Source organism: Microcaecilia unicolor, chromosome 7, assembly GCF_901765095.1.
Source record: "Microcaecilia unicolor chromosome 7, aMicUni1.1, whole genome shotgun sequence".
NCBI lineage: Eukaryota > Metazoa > Chordata > Amphibia > Gymnophiona > Siphonopidae > Microcaecilia > Microcaecilia unicolor.
Window position 1 is genome coordinate 274485677 of NC_044037.1, and position 19956 is coordinate 274505632.

A 19956-nucleotide genomic window follows, 5' to 3' on the forward strand; every position below is an offset into this window, starting at 1 on the left:
TGAACATTGCCTTCACCTTATCCCAGTCATAAGTACATAAGTATTGCCACACTGGGAAAGACCAAAGGTCCATCAAGCCCAGCATCCTGTTTCAAACAGTGGCCAATCCAGGTCACAAATACCTGGCAAGATCCCAAAAAAGTTCAATACATTTTATGCTGCTTATCCCAGAAATAAGCAATGGATTTTCCCCAAGTCAAATTGGTGGGAAAATGTGGGATACAAATGCTACAAATAAATAAATAAATAATAATGGTCTATGGACTTTTCCTTTAGGAAGCTGACCAGACCTTTTTTAAACCCCGCTAAGCTAACTGCCTTTACCACATTCTCAATTCCTAAATAATCCCAGCTGACTTTATTAAAATATGCAGGAGGAATTTTATACTTACTGGATGACCCGGGTTAACAGAAGATTCAAACCTGGATTTTCTGTATGGCAGTATACAGCACTATGCCAAACTGGCTCTCCTCCCCTTTTATATCCTTTCTTTTTTCTGCAGTTTAGTCTTGGTTTAGTAAATCTGTTTGGTCAAGTTGCAGGTTGTCTTTCTCTCTAGAGCTATAGGAAATTTTAGACTAAAGTGTATTTGTGCAGTTCCAATATACAGTTTAGTATCAAAGCATTCTCGAAAAGAATTCTAAAACCATATGTGAACTGTAGCATCTTCTCTCTATCCTCCTAACAATAGAGCCAAACTGACATGATATCATGTTTTGAGCTTCAATCTATGTTTCTGGGCCAAACAAACATCTTAACAGCAAGTCCAAACTTCACCAGCCTTCTCTATTCCTCAATATTTCAGTCTTTGATGCTGAACTGTGTTTTGGAGTATGCATAGATACAGTTTGGTGTTTGAATGGAAGTTTTGCTTGATATTGGATCTATGATTGTATCTCATTGACAAAGGGCCACTGGGAGGGGGTCGGGGGGGGGGCAAGATTCCACAGGCCCAGTCTCCAAGGGTGGCCTGGTGCCAGAAGGTTCTGCTCCCTTGATCTATCTTCTCCTGTGTGTCGGGACCCGGGTGATTGTGTTAACGTGTTAACCCAGATCTGGACACACAGGAGCAGGAGAGTGACAGACCGAGGGAAGAGCAGATGCAAGAAGGTAAGGGGGTGGGGCAGCAGCCCCAGGCCCAGCTCTGTCTCTCGGTGGCCCTGCATTAAGACACAATTAAATAACTTTAGTGTCTTCCTCTGTGTGAATTGATATGAAGGTCCAATAAATATTTTTCTCTCAAAATTTGAATATTTATACTGCCTCTAATATTAATGAACTTGAGTTGAGATTGCTAACGCAGTAGTGAGTCAGAGTAAAATGCTCTTTATTCCAGCTACTACTACTACTACTACTTAGCATTTCTATAGCGCTGCCAGGGTTACGCAGCGCTGTACAAGTTTAGCATGGGGAAGGACAGTCCCTGCTCAAGAGAGCTTACAATCTAAAGGTTACAAACTATGTAGTCAGTGTAGGTAACTTACAACTTAGGTAGTCAATGTAGATAGCTTACAATCTAAAGGTTATAAACTATGTAGTCAGTGTAGGTGACATGAATGGGGAAGGTGGTTAGGCGCCAAAAGCAAGGGAGAAGAGATGGGCTTTGAGTAAGGACTTGAAGATGGGCAGGGAGGGCGCATGGTGTATGGGCTCAGGAAGTCTGTTCCAGGCATAAGGTGATGCGAGGCAGAAGGGGCGGAGTCTGGAGTTAGCGGTGGTAGAGAAGGGTACAGATAGTAGTGATTTGTCCTGAGAGCGGAGGTTACAGGTGGGAACATACGGGGAGAGGAGGGTAGAGAGGTAAAGGGGGGCTGCAGATTTAGTGCACTTGAAGGTCAATAGGAGAAGCTTGAACTGTATACGGTAGCGGATCGGGAGCCAGTGAAGCGACTTGAGGAGAGGGGTGATATGAGAGTATCGATTCACGTGGTAGATAAGACGTGCGGCGGAATTTTGGACAGATTGAAGGGGGGATAGATGGCTAAGCGGGAGGCCAGCGAGAAGAAGGTTGCAATAGTCAAGACGAGAGGTAACGAGCGAGTGGACGAGGGTTCGGGTGGTCTGTTCAGAGAGGAATGGGCGAATTTTGCTAATATTAAAGAGAAAGAAGCGACAGGTTTTAGCTGTCTGCTGGATATGGGCAGAGAAGGAGAGGGAGGAGTCGAAGATGACTCCGAGATTGCGGGCTGAAGAGACGGGGAGGATGAGGGCGTTGTCAACAGAGACGGAAAGTGGGGGAAAAGGAGAAGAGGGTTTGGGTGGAAACACAAGGAGCTAGGATTTTCTGTCTTTCCCTATGAATCAAAAAGCTTTGGGAGTGTCAGATTTGCTCTCATTGGAAGTAGTAGGATGTGCAGGACCATGGCAGTGCTATTTACTACTCACACTGCAATCCTGGCTTTGGGTTTAAAGATTGCTGGAGAACAGGAATTTGGGTGATTCAAGCATTGTAGGTTGGTCTGTGTGCAGCACACAGGATGAATGTACAGTATGGTACTCCAAATATCTTTCATAGATGGAGACTACAGCCTCGGAAAATGTATTTCTTTCTCCTAGAAGTCAATCCTTAGATGTAAAAACATAAAACAATTGCATGGCATAAAGAAGCCGAACTCGAAAGAGTGTTTGCCCTCCCTCAATTCAGCTAAATCAAGGCCTTCAGGGTCTGGAATCCCAATATGTTTGCCATTGCACTCAATGAGGCAGATTTTAGATAGAATGTGAAGAGGAGAATTCACACATCCAGGTCAGGGCATAGAAAATTTGGCTTGTACAATTGGTGCAGGACAGCATGTAGATGTCTCCCCATGCCTAGAGACAGCAGTGATTCAAAAAAAACCCAAAACTGGGCATTGTGAAACAAAATATGTTAGATTAGCCCACATATGGGTGGGAACAGCTTAATAAAATTACTGCTCCCCATCTGCCCACACACTTCAACCCTGCAGTTTCAGCCTCTCCCCTGATCATCCATGATATCTTTCCCCTAACCCCATCACAGGATCATACCCCTTAACACCCCAATCATCCAATCTCCCCAACAGGAAAATCCCCACCTGATCATCTGAACCCCCACACTCAATACCCCTGGTGCAAGACGACCCCCTCACACACACACACACACCCCTCCCACCCCTTCCCCCTGATCCCAGCCCTGGCCTACTAGGGGTCCCTGGTGTCTAGCATGAGCAGGAGTGATTCTCAATCACCCCTGCTCTCCATGGTCCTGATTTCAAAGTGGCATGACCACTAGCTGTAGTCTCACATTAGTACCACTAGGGGTTTGGCTGCTAATTAAGCAAAATCATTTGTTGGGAGGTGTGACAGAACAGTGTGCTTTAAGCCTGTAAATTGTATTGGGTATTTCCTGAAGTGTATTTCACTAGTTTGGCAGCAAGTGGTGCATGTTTATGTTTTAAAGCTGCTGCAGAACCAAGGCTGTTTTCTTTTAGAAAGGCAGTCTGCAGTATACTTTCAAATTTGTTGTTCTAGGCTCTAATTGGCTCAGGAGCTCAATTTCTTTTGGAGTGTACTGGCTTTGCCCCAGTTTTAACCAGGAAGAAAAGAGAGTAGGATCTCTTTACTGAGGCTCTGTGAACAGTTATATGACCTGATTTTCACAGATACTTTTTAGAAAGTAAACAAATGTTCAGATAGTTTTATAATTGATACATATTTCAGTTCTCTGTTATTGTTTGCTGATTGCACTTTTTCTGTTCATTGTTCAATATTTTTAAGACAATAAACAATTTTCAGCTTATTGCCTCTGCCTGTCTGGACTGATAAAGAATCCCGGTGGTTTGTGTGTTGGGTGTATGAGTGCTTTCTGGGAACTGTGGGACCACTGGGAGCATGGCCCCAATAATCTAGAAATTAGTGGGGATAATTTGAGAGCGGGAGACTCACCCAGAGGAGCTTGTTACCCAGTCGTGGGAGGAATGTGCTAGTATTAAGCACAAGTGGTAGATGCAGGCGGACCTGAGCTGTGCTGGGGATAGACCCTCTAAGTGGCTGCGGGGTAACCCCAGGTAGGTGGCTAGGCATTTCATGACAGGAGGGGGGATTGGATGGCCAGGGAGGGTTTAAGGGGGATCTGATACCATGGAAAGGTTGGAGGGAATATATGCCTGAGGGCAGGTGTAAATGTGGATTCTCCTTTTAAGATGAGGAACCTATGTCAATGCATTAGGCCAGCCCAAACCACTCCCTCTCTTCATACCCTACCATGCCTCTTGGCAAAACAAACATGATAAGCTAGGATTTACATGTGTATGCCAATCTACTCATTTAAGTACTGCTAATTACGTATGGGGATGCTTCTAGAATAAGGGCCATAGTTTATTAGTGAGGTAGTTCTTCTAAATTATTTCTTGCTTGTATAATTTAAAATTAGAAATAAATCAAAATGTTGCATTATGAACTATCAACCTCCCCCCCCCTTTTTTAAGTAAGATTGTTGGGTTTCTTTAGTTGTTATAACAAGGTCAGTGTGTGTAAGTGGTTAGTGCAGCAGGCTTTGATCCTGGCAACCTGGGTTCAATTCCCACTGCAGCTCCTTGTGACCCTGGGCAAGTCACTCAACCCTCCATTGCCCCAGGTACAAAAACTTGGAGCAGAGGAGTTGCCTAATGATTAGTGCAGTGGGCTTTGATCCTGGTGGTCTGGGTTCAATTCCCACTGCCACTCCTTGTGACCTTGGGCAAGTCACTTAACTCTCCATTGACCAGGTACAAAAACAAAAAAAAGCTTAGGTTGCAAGCCCTCTAGGGACAGAGAAAATAACTGCATATTTTATTACATTTGTACCCCACGGTTTCCCACTCATGGCAGGCTCAATGCAGCTTACATGGGGCAATGGATGCCCAGAGTCACAAGGAACTGCCTGTGCCTAAAGTGGGAATCAAACTCAGTTCCTCAGGACCAAAGTCCACCACCCTAACCACTAGGCCACTCCTCCACTGTTGCTACTATTTGAGATTCTACATGGAATGTTGCTATTCCAACATTCCATGTAGAAGCCGGCCCTTGCAGATCACCAATGTGGCCGCGCAGGCTTCTGCTTCTGTGAGTCTGACGTACATGCAGGACGTCAGACTCACAGAAACAGAAGCCTGCGCAGCCTTCTACATGGAATGTTGCTAGTGGAATAGCAACATTCCATGTAGAATCTCCAATAGTAGCAACATTCCATGTAGAATCTCCAATAGTATCTATTTTATTTTTGTTACATTTGTACCCTGCGCTTTCCCACTCATGGCAGGCTCAATGCGGCTTACATGGGGCAATGGAGGGTTAAGTGACTTGCCCAGAGTCACAAGGAGCTGCCTGTGCCTGAAGTGGGAATCGAACTCAGTTCCTCAGTTCTCCAGGACCAAAGTCCACCACCCTAACCACTAGGCCACTCCTCCACTATAAGGTGTATCTCCAGTAGCACTATAAAATGATAGTAGTAGTACATTAAAACAATGTAGCATGCTTAGGCCTATTTTGAGACTGAATTTATGTCTAAGTGGTTTACACAGGCTATGTGGTTACTCTCACTTTCCTGATGCATATGTCTCTCTGTGCTATGAACATTTGTGCTGTTCTTTTTCCTCTTTCTGTCTGTGTTCTTTAGGACGCTACATAGGTCAGAGACATTCAGCGATTTGATCTGTCATTTTCTGCTTGTCCTTTCACCTGCCTTCATTCATCTTTTCTCTTTCCACTTTATTGGATAGCATGTGGCGTTTTCTTGCAGTGTGTGTGTGTGTGCTTGCTCTGTAGATGCCAAGGTTTTGAACATTTCATGATATTGATCATTCCGTCAGTTTCCACCGCCAACAAAGTATCCTGTGTTGCAGGTTCATTATTCACTTGCTTATCATTTGAAATGGTGACCTGGAGTCATTACATTAGTTTCAAAGGGTTAAATAATCAGCAGTTATCATTTGAGGCTTATTTCTTCTCAAAAATAGATTATTTCAGTTCTGGATTTTAATTACTTGAGGAGGGTGTGATTGACACCATGGGTTTTCAGAAGGAAAGTATGCTTATTTATTAGGTGCAACTTATTGGCCACCTCACGTCACTGACTAAGAATGTCCAAGTTGTAGATCAGTTTCTATGGCTAAAGAACATATTCTTCTTAAAATTATAAAAAAAACCACCTCAAAACACTGGAACTAAGCGTTGGAGGACAATTCTATAACTTGGCGCCTCCAGTTCGGCACACTGATGCTGCATCCTGAGCTTCAATTCTATAATGATATCTGTGTTCCAAGATGCAGTTATAGAATATTGGTAGAGGAGTGTGGTAGCCGTGTTAGTCCACTCTTAAGGTTATCAATAGAAATCAAACAAAATAAAACATGGAAAAGAAAATAAGATGATAGCTTTTTTATTGGACATAACTTAATACATTTCTTGATTAGCTTTCGAAGGTTGCCCTTCTTCCTCAGATCGGAAATAAGCAAATGAGGTAGCAGATAGTACATATGAGAGAAACATCAAAGCATTACTTTGACTGTCTGACAGAGGGGGAGGGTGGGGGTATGCATGGGGACATCAAAGCATTTCATTGATATTCTAACAGGATGGGTTTTGGTACTTATTTATTTTATTTTATTGCATTTGTATCCCACATTTTCCCACCTATTTGCGGGCTCAGTGTGGCTTACAATACATTGTAAATAATGGAAATACGGTTTGTTACAAATCAGTTATGGATTACATTGTGAGAATTTAAGCGAAGGCAGAGTCAAGGTATCGTTAGGGAGTAGGACAAGGAAACGAACAATGGAACAATGGAAAGAGATAACGGGAAATTAATAGGGTAATAGAACCTTAGCAAATGGACATTCGGTATAACATTTTCTGTGAGTGAAGGTTTAAGTGTGATAAAATTACGGGGGATGAGAGTTCAGAAAAGAATGTATTGGTGTATTTCTGGAACAGTGAGTGTGGACTTCATGTGTATTGATCCTTACAGTAAATTTTAGCAAAGAAATGAGTCTTCATTAATTTGCGGAAGTTGGTAGGTGAGAGGAGGGTAATAAACAGAGAAATAAACAGAGAAATACAGCTTTATGGTTTATAATGGGTTAGAAAACCCAGATCCTTATTGTCCTGTCTGTTGGGTGTTAAAATATTCAATCATTCTTATTGGTATGAACCCGGCATGCCTAAATTTATGTATAAAAGAATAAAAAAAAGCACCAAGGGCTGTTCACACTTCGGATAATCTAGAGTTCTTTATTTGTAGACCTGACACGACCTCTAGCACCAGCATTTGCTTTTGAGCATTGGAGCCTGAATACCCAGGTATAAGTTTAAAAGCAGCTGTTGGAACTTTAAGCAATGCCAACAACAGAGTTTAAAAATTAGGAGGGAAATTTATTTATGGCTTCTATTGCCTTGAGGGACATTGTATCCATCAAAGAACGTTCTTGTCACTAGGCGCCTCTGCTAGTACCCATTCTTCACTAGAATAGCTAATCAGTGAATTAGCTTGTTAATTAAACTTCTTACCCCCCCAGGCCTATACTAGTGAACCATGGTATATCCAATCATATCGACTGATTTGGATGATATGTATTTATATGAAGAAGCTGATAAGGCCAATGGAAGTGTTAAAAAGAGACTTGTCAGTAAAATCGTCTCTGAATGTCATTTCTGGATTATTATGAGGCTTAGCTGGAGTTTTCGGGTGTCTTGAATCTGCCTTCTACCACAGTTGTTGGTATTGCTTGGCTGCCTTCATGCTAGAGGCCTTGAAACAACTGACCTCACTTCAGTGAAAGACCACCCAGACATGCACATGCTGACAGTCACAAGACTGGGCTACTAACCTTTAGGCTGGCATTTTAAGACAGCATTATAATGGCAACATGCAGGTTGAGATTAATTTGGCAATGATGTTTTAAGACTTTTGGATATAGAACTATATTTTTGTGTACAGAACAACAAACTGAAAACAGCTTTTAATGTAATTTGTAACTGTGTCATTCATTTTTCTGTCACAATAAACCTCTTTGGAAATCCAAGGTGAGCCTAAAAGGATCTTATTATTTAATGAACCAGCTTTATAATTCTGAGATCTAAGTATTTTAGAAACAGTGGGCAATTTATCTTTCAGAGTCCACATGCGCTGGTCAGCCCTGGCCCCTGGACACAGTCCTGTTCTAGAGCTAAAGTGATACAGATTTAAGATATTTTATAAATAAAACATTTTGGGGGTTAATATTTAGCTTGGTTTAAGAAAGCTGGAGAAGCTCCTGCCTGCGTAAACTATGAGTAGTCTGGGGGTTGATATTCAGCAGCACTGGTTAGTGTTGTTGAGTATCGACTTTGACCACTCTAGCACAATCCATCCATTACCAGGGTGGTCCAGGGGCAAAGTTGGGACGGTGCTCATATAGCTAACCAGTCAGATGGTATCGAGAAGCTTTGATTAACAGTAGGCAGAGCTTGTCACCCTATCAATTACATTGTTTTGATTGCACTAAGATGGTGGCGGCTGCGTTGGGGAGAATGAAAACTTCCTTGGGTGGACAGGCTTCAACCTTGTGATGTCACGCCATCTCCTGTCCATCAAACCTCCTTGGATGGTACTTCACATAAGCAGTCCTATCTTTGACCGGTTAGGTGTGTGGGTACTGGCACTTAATATTGGCTGCCACCCACATTACAAAGACCCAGATATTCAATGCTAGTGTCCGGACACAGCCTGGCATTGATTATCTGGATCAGATTTAGCCTGAGGTAGTTAGCGCCTTTAAATTTACTGACCACTGTGGATTGAATATGGGCGGTTTGCTTACAATATGTAGGGGTTCCTGAACTAATTTATGAGAGCGAAGTTTGCTGATGGTCCACGAATTGAGAAACTGTTGGCTAAAATGGTTGATGACTCCCATTTTTTAAATTGTTTTTTCCAGTTCTGGGCTAGAATCTTCAGTGTAATGGGAAAGGATCATCTTGTGCAATTTATCACTGGATCCATGTGTCACAGGTCTTGAGGGGTGAGCTCTTGGGCTTCTGAGCTCCCAACCAGGAGATTAGTAGGGTGACTGACTGACTGACGGTAGATGAATCACTCCTTGACGAGAGGAGTTCAACAGATGGCGCTGAAAAACAGCACTTAGGAGCAGGCCCAGCAGAATCAGGTCCTGGGGTGGCCCGTTTTTTTTTTCATTATGGGTCGAGGACGCCCAAGTCCCGTCTTCGCTACGCCTCCGACACGCCCCCATGAACTTTGGTCGTCCCCGCGACAGAAAGCAGTTGAGGATGCCCAAAATCGGCTTTCGATTATGCCGATTTGGGCGACCCTGTGAGAAGGACGCCCATCTTTCAACACAAATCGGAAGATGGGCATCCTTCTCTTTCAAAAATGAGTCTGATAATGATTTTCAGCCGAGACCGAAAACGGCCAAAAATTAAAATAACCTCTCAGCCGAAACCAGGCAGAAAAAGGATTTTGGGCCAGTTTTGGCACCGTAATGAAACCGAGACTGAAATTCGGTCAACCTCTAGTATAAAACTACTACTACTACTTAACATTTCTAAAGCGCTACTAGGGTTACGCAGCGCTGTACAATTTAACATAGAGGGACAGTCCCTGCTCAAGGAGCTTATAATCTAAAAGACAAGTGAACAGTCAGTCCGAAAGGGGCAGTCAAATTGGGGCAGTCTGGATTACTGAACGGTAAGAGTTAGGTGCCGAACACAGCATTGAAGAGGTGGGCTTTAAACAAAGACTTGAAGATGGGCAGGGAGGGGGCTTGGCGTAAGGGCTCAGGAAGGTTGTTCCAAGCATGGGATGAGGCGAGGCAGAATGAGCGGAGCCTGGAGTTGGCGGTGGTGGAGAAGGGTACTGAGAGGAGGGATTTGTCCTGTGAACGGAGGTTTCGGGTGGGAACGTAAGGGGAGATGAGGGTAGAAAGGTAGTGAGGGGCAGCAAACTGAGTGCATTTGTAGGTAAGAAGGAGAAGCTTGAATTGAATGCGGTATCTGATCGGAAGCCAGTGAACTGACCTGAGGAGAGGGGTGATACGAGTATATCGGTTCTGGCGGAATATAAGACGTGCAGCAGAGTTCTGAACAGATTGAAGGGGGGATAGGTGGCTAAGTGGGAGGCCGGTGAGGAGTAAGTTGCAGTAGTCAAGGCGAGAGGTAATGAGAAGTGGTGAGAGCTGCATCCACTGTTGTTCGCACACATTTCATAAAATTAATATACTATTGCACAGATATATTTTGTTGGTAAGATCAACCTCTGACAGCTATAGTGAATACAACCCTACAAAACAATCACCTCTCTACTGTATTAAATGGTGCATCTTATAGGACATGATCGTAAAGTGTTGTTTTTAGGTATGGTTTTCATTTTTAACACGTTTTTTAAAAATACACCCTCCCTGTTTACTAAGCTGCTCTAGCGGCTGCTGTGCGCTAATGCCAACACAGCATATTCACTTTCAATGGACTATGTCGGCATTGCAGTGCAGCAGCCGTTAGCATGGCTTAATAAACAGGGGGACAGTTTCTTACCCCATTTGATTCTCAAAGCACCAGCTAAACTGAAAAATGTTCAGATGCAGAACAAAAAAGATCTGGTGAACAAATGTGAGATTCTGACTTTACATCACAAGCAATGATGATTGAAATAGCAAAATAGCATCAGACAACCAAGAAAAAGATGTCTTACTGCCAGATATTTCCTTGGAGACACAGCAATGAAGTAATCATAGACTAGTGCTTGTCAGTAATTTGCACATCCATGTCAAAAGTTAGAAATCATTCTAAGAAGTTTAGCCAAAGGCACAGAATAGCAAATCATTTCACATATGTAATCCCTGGTTAAATTGGGATTACTGAAAGCTAGAGAGTTACTGAGGGGAGTGACTGGGAGGTCCCTGGGTCGGACGAAGCCCAGTCCATGGGAGTGTTTATGAAACAAAATGCAGAGGCAAAGTGCCCCTGGAGAGAAGAGTGACAGGGGAGGTGGAGTTGAGGGATAATAAATGAGCCGGAAGATGTCCTTGGTTTTGCCTCTAAGGGTACGTAGTGAACTCTGATGGTCTGCAAGTCCCCGTCAAGTGACCAGGAAGGAGAAGGGGGATTCTGGAATGCCATTTACAGCTAGGCAGAAATTAAGGAGCAGTTACTGCCATTCTCACAATAAATGGAGAAGGAGTGAGAGCTTTGGTAGGATTGGGGAGGTGTACTTACTGAAGGAGGACAGCCCTAATGGGGTCTGTGCCTGATGGAAGAGGAGAGATTGAGAGTAGGAGAAATATAGCCCCTGTAAACTGACACCTGGCTACCAGGATAGGCATGGACAGGAGCCTTTGTCTCTATGTAAATAGCCCCAATTTAAGAATTCCCTGTACATATACCAACCAGAAAGGATCAGGAACCATGGAGTCCCCGGATATCAATAGTTTTGACACTGAAACTGTTTGGGAGCTGAAGCATTTGGATTGTATTGAAGGAAAGTTCAAGTTACTAACTGCCTGTTGCAGTCAAGTTCAATAAAAGTTAAGTTTGTTTATAAAACCTCCCGGAGTACCAAGTGGTTCCTGAACTGGAGAGTGGAGCAGGATCCTTCCTGGTAAAGTGTCTCCCAACCCCCCGGATCGCTATTCCGGATCATTGACCCACTCCCAGCTCATCTGGAGTTTGTCTGAAGGCTCGAGTATGGTAAATGTGGCCTGAATGAGCAGTGATTGTTTTATGGGCCCGGGTCCAGAGCTAGAACTGGATGAGACCTGGGCTATATTATATTACATTATATTAGAGCACCAATATACCTGCTACTGGGAAACCGGAGCAAGATGGATACAGATTCCTACACAGACACCACCATGTCAGCAGAATCCTTCACCTCAGTTGCAGATACAAAACATGACTCTCACTTGATACAAAATAAGGAACTACAAAAACCATGCAGACAAAAACTCAAAGCAGAGATACTGGACTCAGCATATCATGCAACACCTGAAAAATATAAATGCATGTCCTCCTGTACAGTGCAAAATAAATTCTCAACACCAGCATAATTCAATCACTAAACTGAAAATTAAATCATTTTTCCTACCTTTGTTGTCTGGTGATTTTATTATTGCAATCACCTTGTTTCCAGTCTTTGGTTCTGCTTTCCTCTCTCTGTACTCTTATCTCTGTTTCCAGGGCCTCCTTTCCATTTGCAATTTCACCTCCTGTCCTATGTTTGTTTGGCACTAATCAGCTCTCATCAATTTCTCTACCTCCTTTTTTTCAGATCTATCTTGTTTTCCTTTCCCTTCATGTTCAGCCTATCTCCCGTTGTCCCTTCCCTTATGTGCAGCATGTCTCCCCTCTTCCCTTCCCTTTTGACATTTCTTCTCTATCCTTGCCCACCATCATTCCCTCTGTGTTCTGTCCTGTCCTGTCTAGCATCTGCCCACTGTGTTCCCACCCCTCCTACTGTGTCTCTGCCCCTTCTAGTGTCCAGCTTCCCCTCTTCATCCAAGGGCAGGCATCTCTCTCAATTTTTTCTCTTTCCATTATTAGGTCCAGTATCTTTCCCACTTTTCCCTCTGCTCACTTGCCTTCCCCCCTCAGCATCTTCTCTCTCTTTCTCTCTCTCTCTCCTTCCCTCCATTACTCCAACGTCTCTCTCACTCTCTTTCTCACTGCTTTATCCAACCTCTCTTCTCTCCAGGTCACCTCCCCCTCTCAGGCATCTTTGTTTCTCTACTCACCTTGCTCTGCTGTGCTCAACTGATGGGCAGCATCTTTGTCTCCTATATCCCCCCCCCCCCCCCAAGGTGAAGCATCTTCCACCCATGTGTGTCCCCCTGAACCAGCATCTTCTACCTGTGCCCCACCCTAAACCAGCATCTTCTACCTGTGCCCTCTCCCAGCACCAAACTGGCATCTTCCACCTGCGCCCACCCCTGAGAACCGACATCTTCCACCCATGCCCCCTCCCCCAAGGTCCAGCTACTGTTTTTATGCTTTTCCTCCTCCACCCAACACTTTAAGCCTTCTCATTTAGTGCCAGCAGTGGCGGAAATCAAGGCAGGCTGGTCTCTGAAGCTTTTTTATGTAGCTCCCACCTACACGGGGTCAGGAAATTGCATCAGAGGAAGCAGGCCCTGCACGAAGAAAACTTCTGGGATTTGCCTGCCTTGATCACTGCCACTTCTGGCACTGAATGCGAAGGTTGGAAGATCATCAGAGGCAGGAGGAAAGGAACAAAAATAGTTGACAGGCCTGAGGGGGGGCGCAGGTGGATGATGCCAGTTTGGGCAGGGACACAGGGCACAGGTGGAAGATGCAACTCATATCTCTGTCTGTAAAGTGGAGTGGAGGAGTGGCCTAGTGGTTAGGGTGGTGGACTCTGGTCCTGAGAAACTGAGTTCAATTCCCACTTCAGGCACAGGCAGCTCCTTGTGACTCTGGGCAAGTCACTTAACCCTCCATTGCCCCATGTAAGCCACATTGAGCCTGCCATGAGTGGAAAAGCGCAGGGTACAAATGTAACAAAAATAAAATAGATACTATTGGAGATTCTACATGGAATGTTGCTACTATTGGAGATTCTACATGGAATGTTGCTATTCCACTAGCAACATTCCATGTAGAAGGCTGCGCAGGCTTCTGTTTCTGTGAGTCTGACGTCCTGCACGTACGTGCAGGACGTCAGACTCACAGAAGCAGAAGCCTGCGCAGCCACATTGGTGATCTGCAAGGGCCGACTTCTACATGGAATGTTGCTAGTGGAATAGCAACATTCCATGTAGAATCTCAAATAGTAGCAACAGTGGAGGAGTGGCCTAGTGGTTAGGGTGGTGGATTTTGGTCCTGGGGAATTGAGGAACTGAGTTCGATTCCTGGCACAGGCAGCTCCTTGTGACTCTGGGCAAGTCACTTAACCCTCCATTGCCCCATGTAAGCCACATTGAGCCTGCCATGAGTGGGAAAGCACAGGGTACAAATGTAATAAAAATAAAGTGGATCCCTGTGGGATTCCCATGGCACCCCTGGGGAGCAGCTGTGGCACACCGGTTAAAAAACACTGATTTAGACTATATAGAAGTATTCACCAAGGATGCCCTATGTCTCCAATATTTTTCAACCTGGTACTGGAGCCTCTCCTTGCAGCTATTTGTCAAAATGATCATATTAAGGGTATTGATGTTTTGGGTGTCATTCTCAAACTTTCACCATATGCTGATGAAGTACTGTTATATCTATCTGGATCCATACCCTCTTTTTTGGGTTATAAGTAGATTGGGAAAATATGGAACTAATATCCTTAAATAATCTTTGCATTCCCTTCAATGTACCCCAATACAGTTTAAAATGGATCACCTCTTCTATTAAGTATTTAGGTATATATTTTGATAGAGATCTTCTTACCTCCTCAACAATCAATCAATCTGGATAAAATTAGTCAGAAAGTTAAAGACCTTCTCAATACTTGGTGACCCTTACATCTATCCTGGTGGGGAAACTGGATACATTAAAAATGCTGGTCATTCCTAAAATAATGTACATATTAAGCACGTTCCCTTTATATTTTCCACAAAACTTCTATCACCATTATTAGAAGGTTTGTTGGTAAATAAGGCTTCTAGAATTGCACTTGGTAAATTAAAAAGTCCAAAGGGATGCAACTGGAATCAGCTTTAATGTATCCTGTGCCTTTCTCTAGATTAATAGGTACTAATTTGCCAAAGGGTATGGAGTCCAGGTGTGCGGATGTTATAATGCCGTTGTATCGCTCCATGGTGCGACCGCACCTGGAGTATTGTGTTCAGTACTGGTCTCCGTATCTCAAAAAAGATATAGTAGAATTGGAAAAGGTACAGCGAAGGGCGACGAAAATGATAGTGGGGATGGGACGACTTTCCTATGAAGAGAGGCTGAGAAGGCTAGGGCTTTTTAGCTTGGAGAAGAGACGGCTGAGGGGAGATATGATAGAAGTGTATAAAATAATGAGTGGAATGGATCGGGTGGATGTGAAGCGACTGTTCACGCTATCCAAAAATACTAGGACTAGAGGGCATGAGTTGAAGCTACAGTGTGGTAAATTTAAAACGAATCGGAGAAAATTTTTCTTCACCCAACGTGTAATTAGACTCTGGAATTCGTTGCCAGAGAACGTGGTATGGGCGGTTAGCTTGACGGAGTTTAAAAAGGGGTTAGATAGATTCCTAAAGGACAAGTCCATAGACCGCTATTAAATGGACTTGGAAAAATTCCGCATTTTTAGGTATAACTTGTCTGGAATGTTTTTACGTTTGGGGAGCGTGCCAGGTGCCCTTGACCTGGATTGGCCACTGTCGGTGACAGGATGCTGGGCTACATGGACCTTTGGTCTTTCCCAGTATGGCACTACTTACTGTATGTACTTATGTACTTATGTAAAGAATTTAATAGATAATCCTGTCCTTAGCCATACTTTCAAACCCATTTCTTCATTTGATCGATCATTACAAAATCCTTCATTAACCACTTATTACTCCCCTTTATGAAACATTCCAAAGATATTAGCAAATGAAACGTCTGTAAACTGGCAATCTTGGTAGAAATTAGGTAAATGGGGTCATAGGAGCCAACTTTTCAAAATTATTGGGGGTGCTAAGCCCAATGAATATAACCCCTCTCTGGACATATACAAGGAATTTTCTCAATATTGGGGGTGCTCCAGCACCCACAGCACCCACAGAGTCGGCTCCAATGAATGGGGTGCGAGCACACTGCTGAATGATGATAAATCCTCCTGGCTGACTGTTATTGAATCCCAGTCCTGGTTTCACAGTTTTATAGATGGTTACAACTCAGATCAGCATTACGAAAATGTATTAAATTGTCATCATTATCAGACTCTACTCCAACCATCATGCTTCTACGTAACAAATTATTTCTGGTCGTACAGCATCAAAATTCTACAACCTTTTCAAGCATCTGCATTCAGATAATTTAACTGCAATTGAAAAAGTCATGGGAGAATGACTTAAATAGTACTATTCAAGATTCCGAATGGAAAACCTTTCAGCACATTACTTTTCATGCTTCCTGGTCTTCTTCAGTTAATCAATCACTATTCTTCTTCTACCACAGAGCTCATTGGACTACTTTAAGGTCATATTACGTTAACCGTGAGTTTTCAAAAATGTATTGGTCTTGTGCTCCAGAGTTAGGCAATATTAAACACCTACTGTTCCGCTGTAAATGTACACAAACATGCTAGGTTTTAATTTGGTCAAACAAAAAAAACAGCACCACGGGCCTTTAAAAATGGAACACAGTTCTTTAATGAATGAGCCTTGACAAAAAGACCCGACACGGGCCGTGTTTCAGTGACTAGCACCTGCGTCAGGGGTCCCCACGTCTCATATAGTAAAAGCTACAAAGCACCAAGGCACTTTCACTTTCTGTATCCAAATGGATGAAAATGGGTTTTAATTTGGGTCACACTTTGTTTCATATGAAAACTACTCTTTCCTATAAGTTTCTCATTTTAAAATCCATTTCTATCACTAACATATTATCTTCAGAGCAGAGGCGTAGCCAGATACCCAACTTTGAGTGGGCCTGGACCCAAGATGGGTGGGCAGAAGAACCCCTCCCTGACCCACAGGTGATTTGGTCTCTCCTTGTCTCACCTGCATGCCATCTGCTATCTACAAGGTATGCAGGAGGGACAGTTGTTGGGAGTTTTCAGATGGTGGGGCTCGGGAATCCCTGCCAGCCACACCATAGGTGTGCTGCTACCCACCCAGGCCCACCCTTGGCTACGCCACTGCTTCAGAGGGTTATTATTTATTTGGTTCCCTAATATCTCTTGCAATTAAGACAATTTTATCACATTGGAAAGATTTGTCACAAGTGACATATGATAAATGGTGGAATTTAGGGCCCCTTTTACCAAGCCACGTAGGCGCCTACGCATGCCCAACGCATGCCAAAATGGACTTACCGCCCAACTACCACGTGGCTCCTGCGGTAATTTCATTATTGACGCGCGTCCGCTACGTGCGTCTAAAAAATAATTTTTATTTTTGGACACGAGTAGCAGAGGCGCGCCAAGTGGCATCTGACACGTGTAGGTCCTTACCGGCCAAATTCTTTACCACTAGGTCTACAGCTGGCATTAAAGTCAGAGACCCAAAATGTATGCATGGCAATTTTGATTTTGCCGCACGTCCATTTTCGGCAAAAAAAGAGAGGCCTTTTTTTACAGGCGCACTGAAAAATGATTCTGCATGCGCCCAAAATCCGCGCCTACACTACCGCAAGCCACTTTTCAGCACGCCTTTGTAAAAGGACCCCTTAGTTCTTCAAACTTAAAGAGATGAAACTTACTTAGGAAAGCAAAGGAATCTGTTACACATTTAACAACAAATGGTACACTTTGATTTCCTTTATTGATGTGACGTTATAATAATTTGTTGTATCATAATCCATGCTTACCTTTAAGTATGTTATCCTATATAATAATTCTCACCTCCAACTTTCGGTCTCTGCCTGGGACCATGGCTCCGTGGTCTGATTCCGGCAGTAGATCAGTGATGTCATCCGCATCACACAGCCTCTTCTATCGCTTCTGTTTCTGCTGTTTGTGTGGTCCTGCCCTTGAGGGCGGGACCACAGGAACAGCTGAAACAGAAGCAAAAGGAGAAGCTGTGAGAAGCGTGCGGGAGGTAAAAACGTGCAGGAGGTGGGGAGGGGGGTCCTGAAAAGACAGGGGAGGGAAGGGGGGTCATGACCGACACGGGGGGGGGGGGGAAGGGGGTCATGAAACTACAGAGGGGGGTCTTGAAACGACACGGGGGAGGGGATTCCTGGAAATCAACTGGAAGGGTAGGGGCAGGTCCTGGAAATGGAAGGGGAGGGGGGGTCCTGGATTAGGGGGTAGGGGGGATGGGAAGAAGGGGGAGGAGGAGAGGGAGGGGGTCCTGGAACTCGGAGAGGCGGAGTGGGATGGGAAGAAGTGGAGGTGGGGTCCTGGAACTCACATGTGAAGAAGTGGGAGGGGTTTCAGGAACTCAGACAGGGGTGGAAGGGGGGAGGGGAAGGGAGTTCAGCAAACTCTCGGTCTCGCTGTTTCTCACATATGCACTCACACACACTGTCATTCTGACACACACACACTCTCTCACAGACACAATCACACCCAATCTCACTCTCTCTCTGACACACACACACACTCGCACAGTCACTCTCACACACACACTCTCTCACACACACACACAAACAAACACACAGTCACTCTCACACACACACTCTCTCAAACATACACACTACGAGGAAAACCTTGCTAGCGCCCGTTTCCTTAAAAACTGAAACGGGCCTTTTTTACTAGTCTAGTTATAATGTTCATATTTTTCTTTTTGTTACTTTTGTTGCTTGCTCTGCTGAAATAAATAAGCTAAGACTGAAAAGAAAAATAAAAATAGACCGTATACTTCCCCAGGCACTTCCTCTCCTGACCTGTAATTCATAATTCCTTTTCCATTGAACGAGTGTCAGAAAATACAAATGCAGAGCTTTGCACACTCCCCAGCAACAGCAATAGTGGAACATGCTTTTGATTTATTTAATGTCTGCTGAAATGACAGATGACTGATTCTACCGCGATATTAGGTTTTAAACCATGTAACAGAGTGTATTTGTATCTTATAAAAACTCGTCTTTGCTTTTTCTTTTGAGGTAAAGGAAGCCGCCCGTGAGCCACAGATGGTGTTCACAGCCCGTCATGCCACAATCGCTTTCCAGACAGACGGTGAAACGTGGCGGGAACAGAAAGAGAAGAAAGCTGCTCTGATGGTGGGGATTTTAATTGGAGTCTTTGTGCTTTGCTGGATCCCTTTCTTCGTTACCGAGCTGATCAGTCCCCTTTGCTCCTGCAACGTCCCCCCAGTATGGAAAAGCATCTTCCTCTGGCTTGGTTATTCCAATTCATTCTTCAACCCTCTCATTTACACAGCCTTCAACAAAAACTACAACAATGCCTTCAAGACTCTTTTTGTAAGGCAGAGATGAGGACACAGTGTTTAGACTGCAATGCAGCTTCCTACAGAAGTTTCTTGTATGTGCATGCAAAAGATAAACGCTTGCTTCAAAGATTTTATTAGACCTGAAGAGGACTGAAGAGTATTTTGTTATAATGGAAATAAAACACGATTGTATATTATAACTTTCAACGGACAAAAAAAAAGCACGTGAAAGAATCACAGTGAACTATAGCATGAAATCGACTCTTCTTTGCATCACCTTCCTTTGTGTACAATCTGGAGTCCTATGTTTGATTACATTTGTCTGAAAAGTGCAAGCCAACTTAACATTAATAATTGTGTGTAATGTTAACCCACTCACGGCACTTACCTTAAAATCAGAATTGTTTTCCAAAGGGTTTTTAACCTTAATGATAAAGAAAATTTATTTCTTCCATTCTTACTGATTTCATCTTGTTGTGCTTGGCCATCACCCAGAAGTCTGTATATTTGATTAAAGAAATAAATGATGACCCAGAGCCGGTCATCAGCTCTTGTAGTTCTTGGGCTGCTATAAAACAAAGTTTATTATAGTGTGACAGTTTTTAAATAGATGGAAGCTGTAATGGCTAATCACCTGCTTCTCAAGAAACAGGTATCTCAAAAATATTTGAACAAATATATATCTATATTTATTTATGTATTTATTTATTGCATTTGTACCCCACATTATCCCACCTTTTTGCAGGCTCAATGTGGCTTACATGGTGTTAATATGATATCATCATTACATAATCTTAGATACATTCGGTAATAGGCTGGAGGTAAAAGAATAATTAATTAGAAGGTGTTAGGTAAGGTTGTGTGAGGGGTGTTTAAGGCATTTGGGTGGTGTAGGGAGTGATTTGTTTCCTTAAGGATTATTTTTGTATGCCTTGTTGAAGAGATGTGTTTTCATAGATTTGCGAAAGCTGGTTAAGTTGTTCG

The 19956-nt window shown here is 43.5% G+C and overlaps 1 protein-coding gene across 1 annotated transcript in view; it reads left to right on the plus strand.

The window, feature by feature from the left end:
• LOC115475132 (5-hydroxytryptamine receptor 5A-like) overlaps window positions 1-19018 on the plus strand; it is a 40653-nt gene extending 21635 nt beyond the window's left edge. The window contains exon 2 of the mRNA XM_030210871.1: window positions 18686-19018. Within this exon, the coding sequence (XP_030066731.1) occupies window positions 18686-19018 (333 nt within the window). The remainder of the gene's footprint in view (window positions 1-18685) is intronic.
• Window positions 19019-19956: the final 938 nt, after the last annotated feature.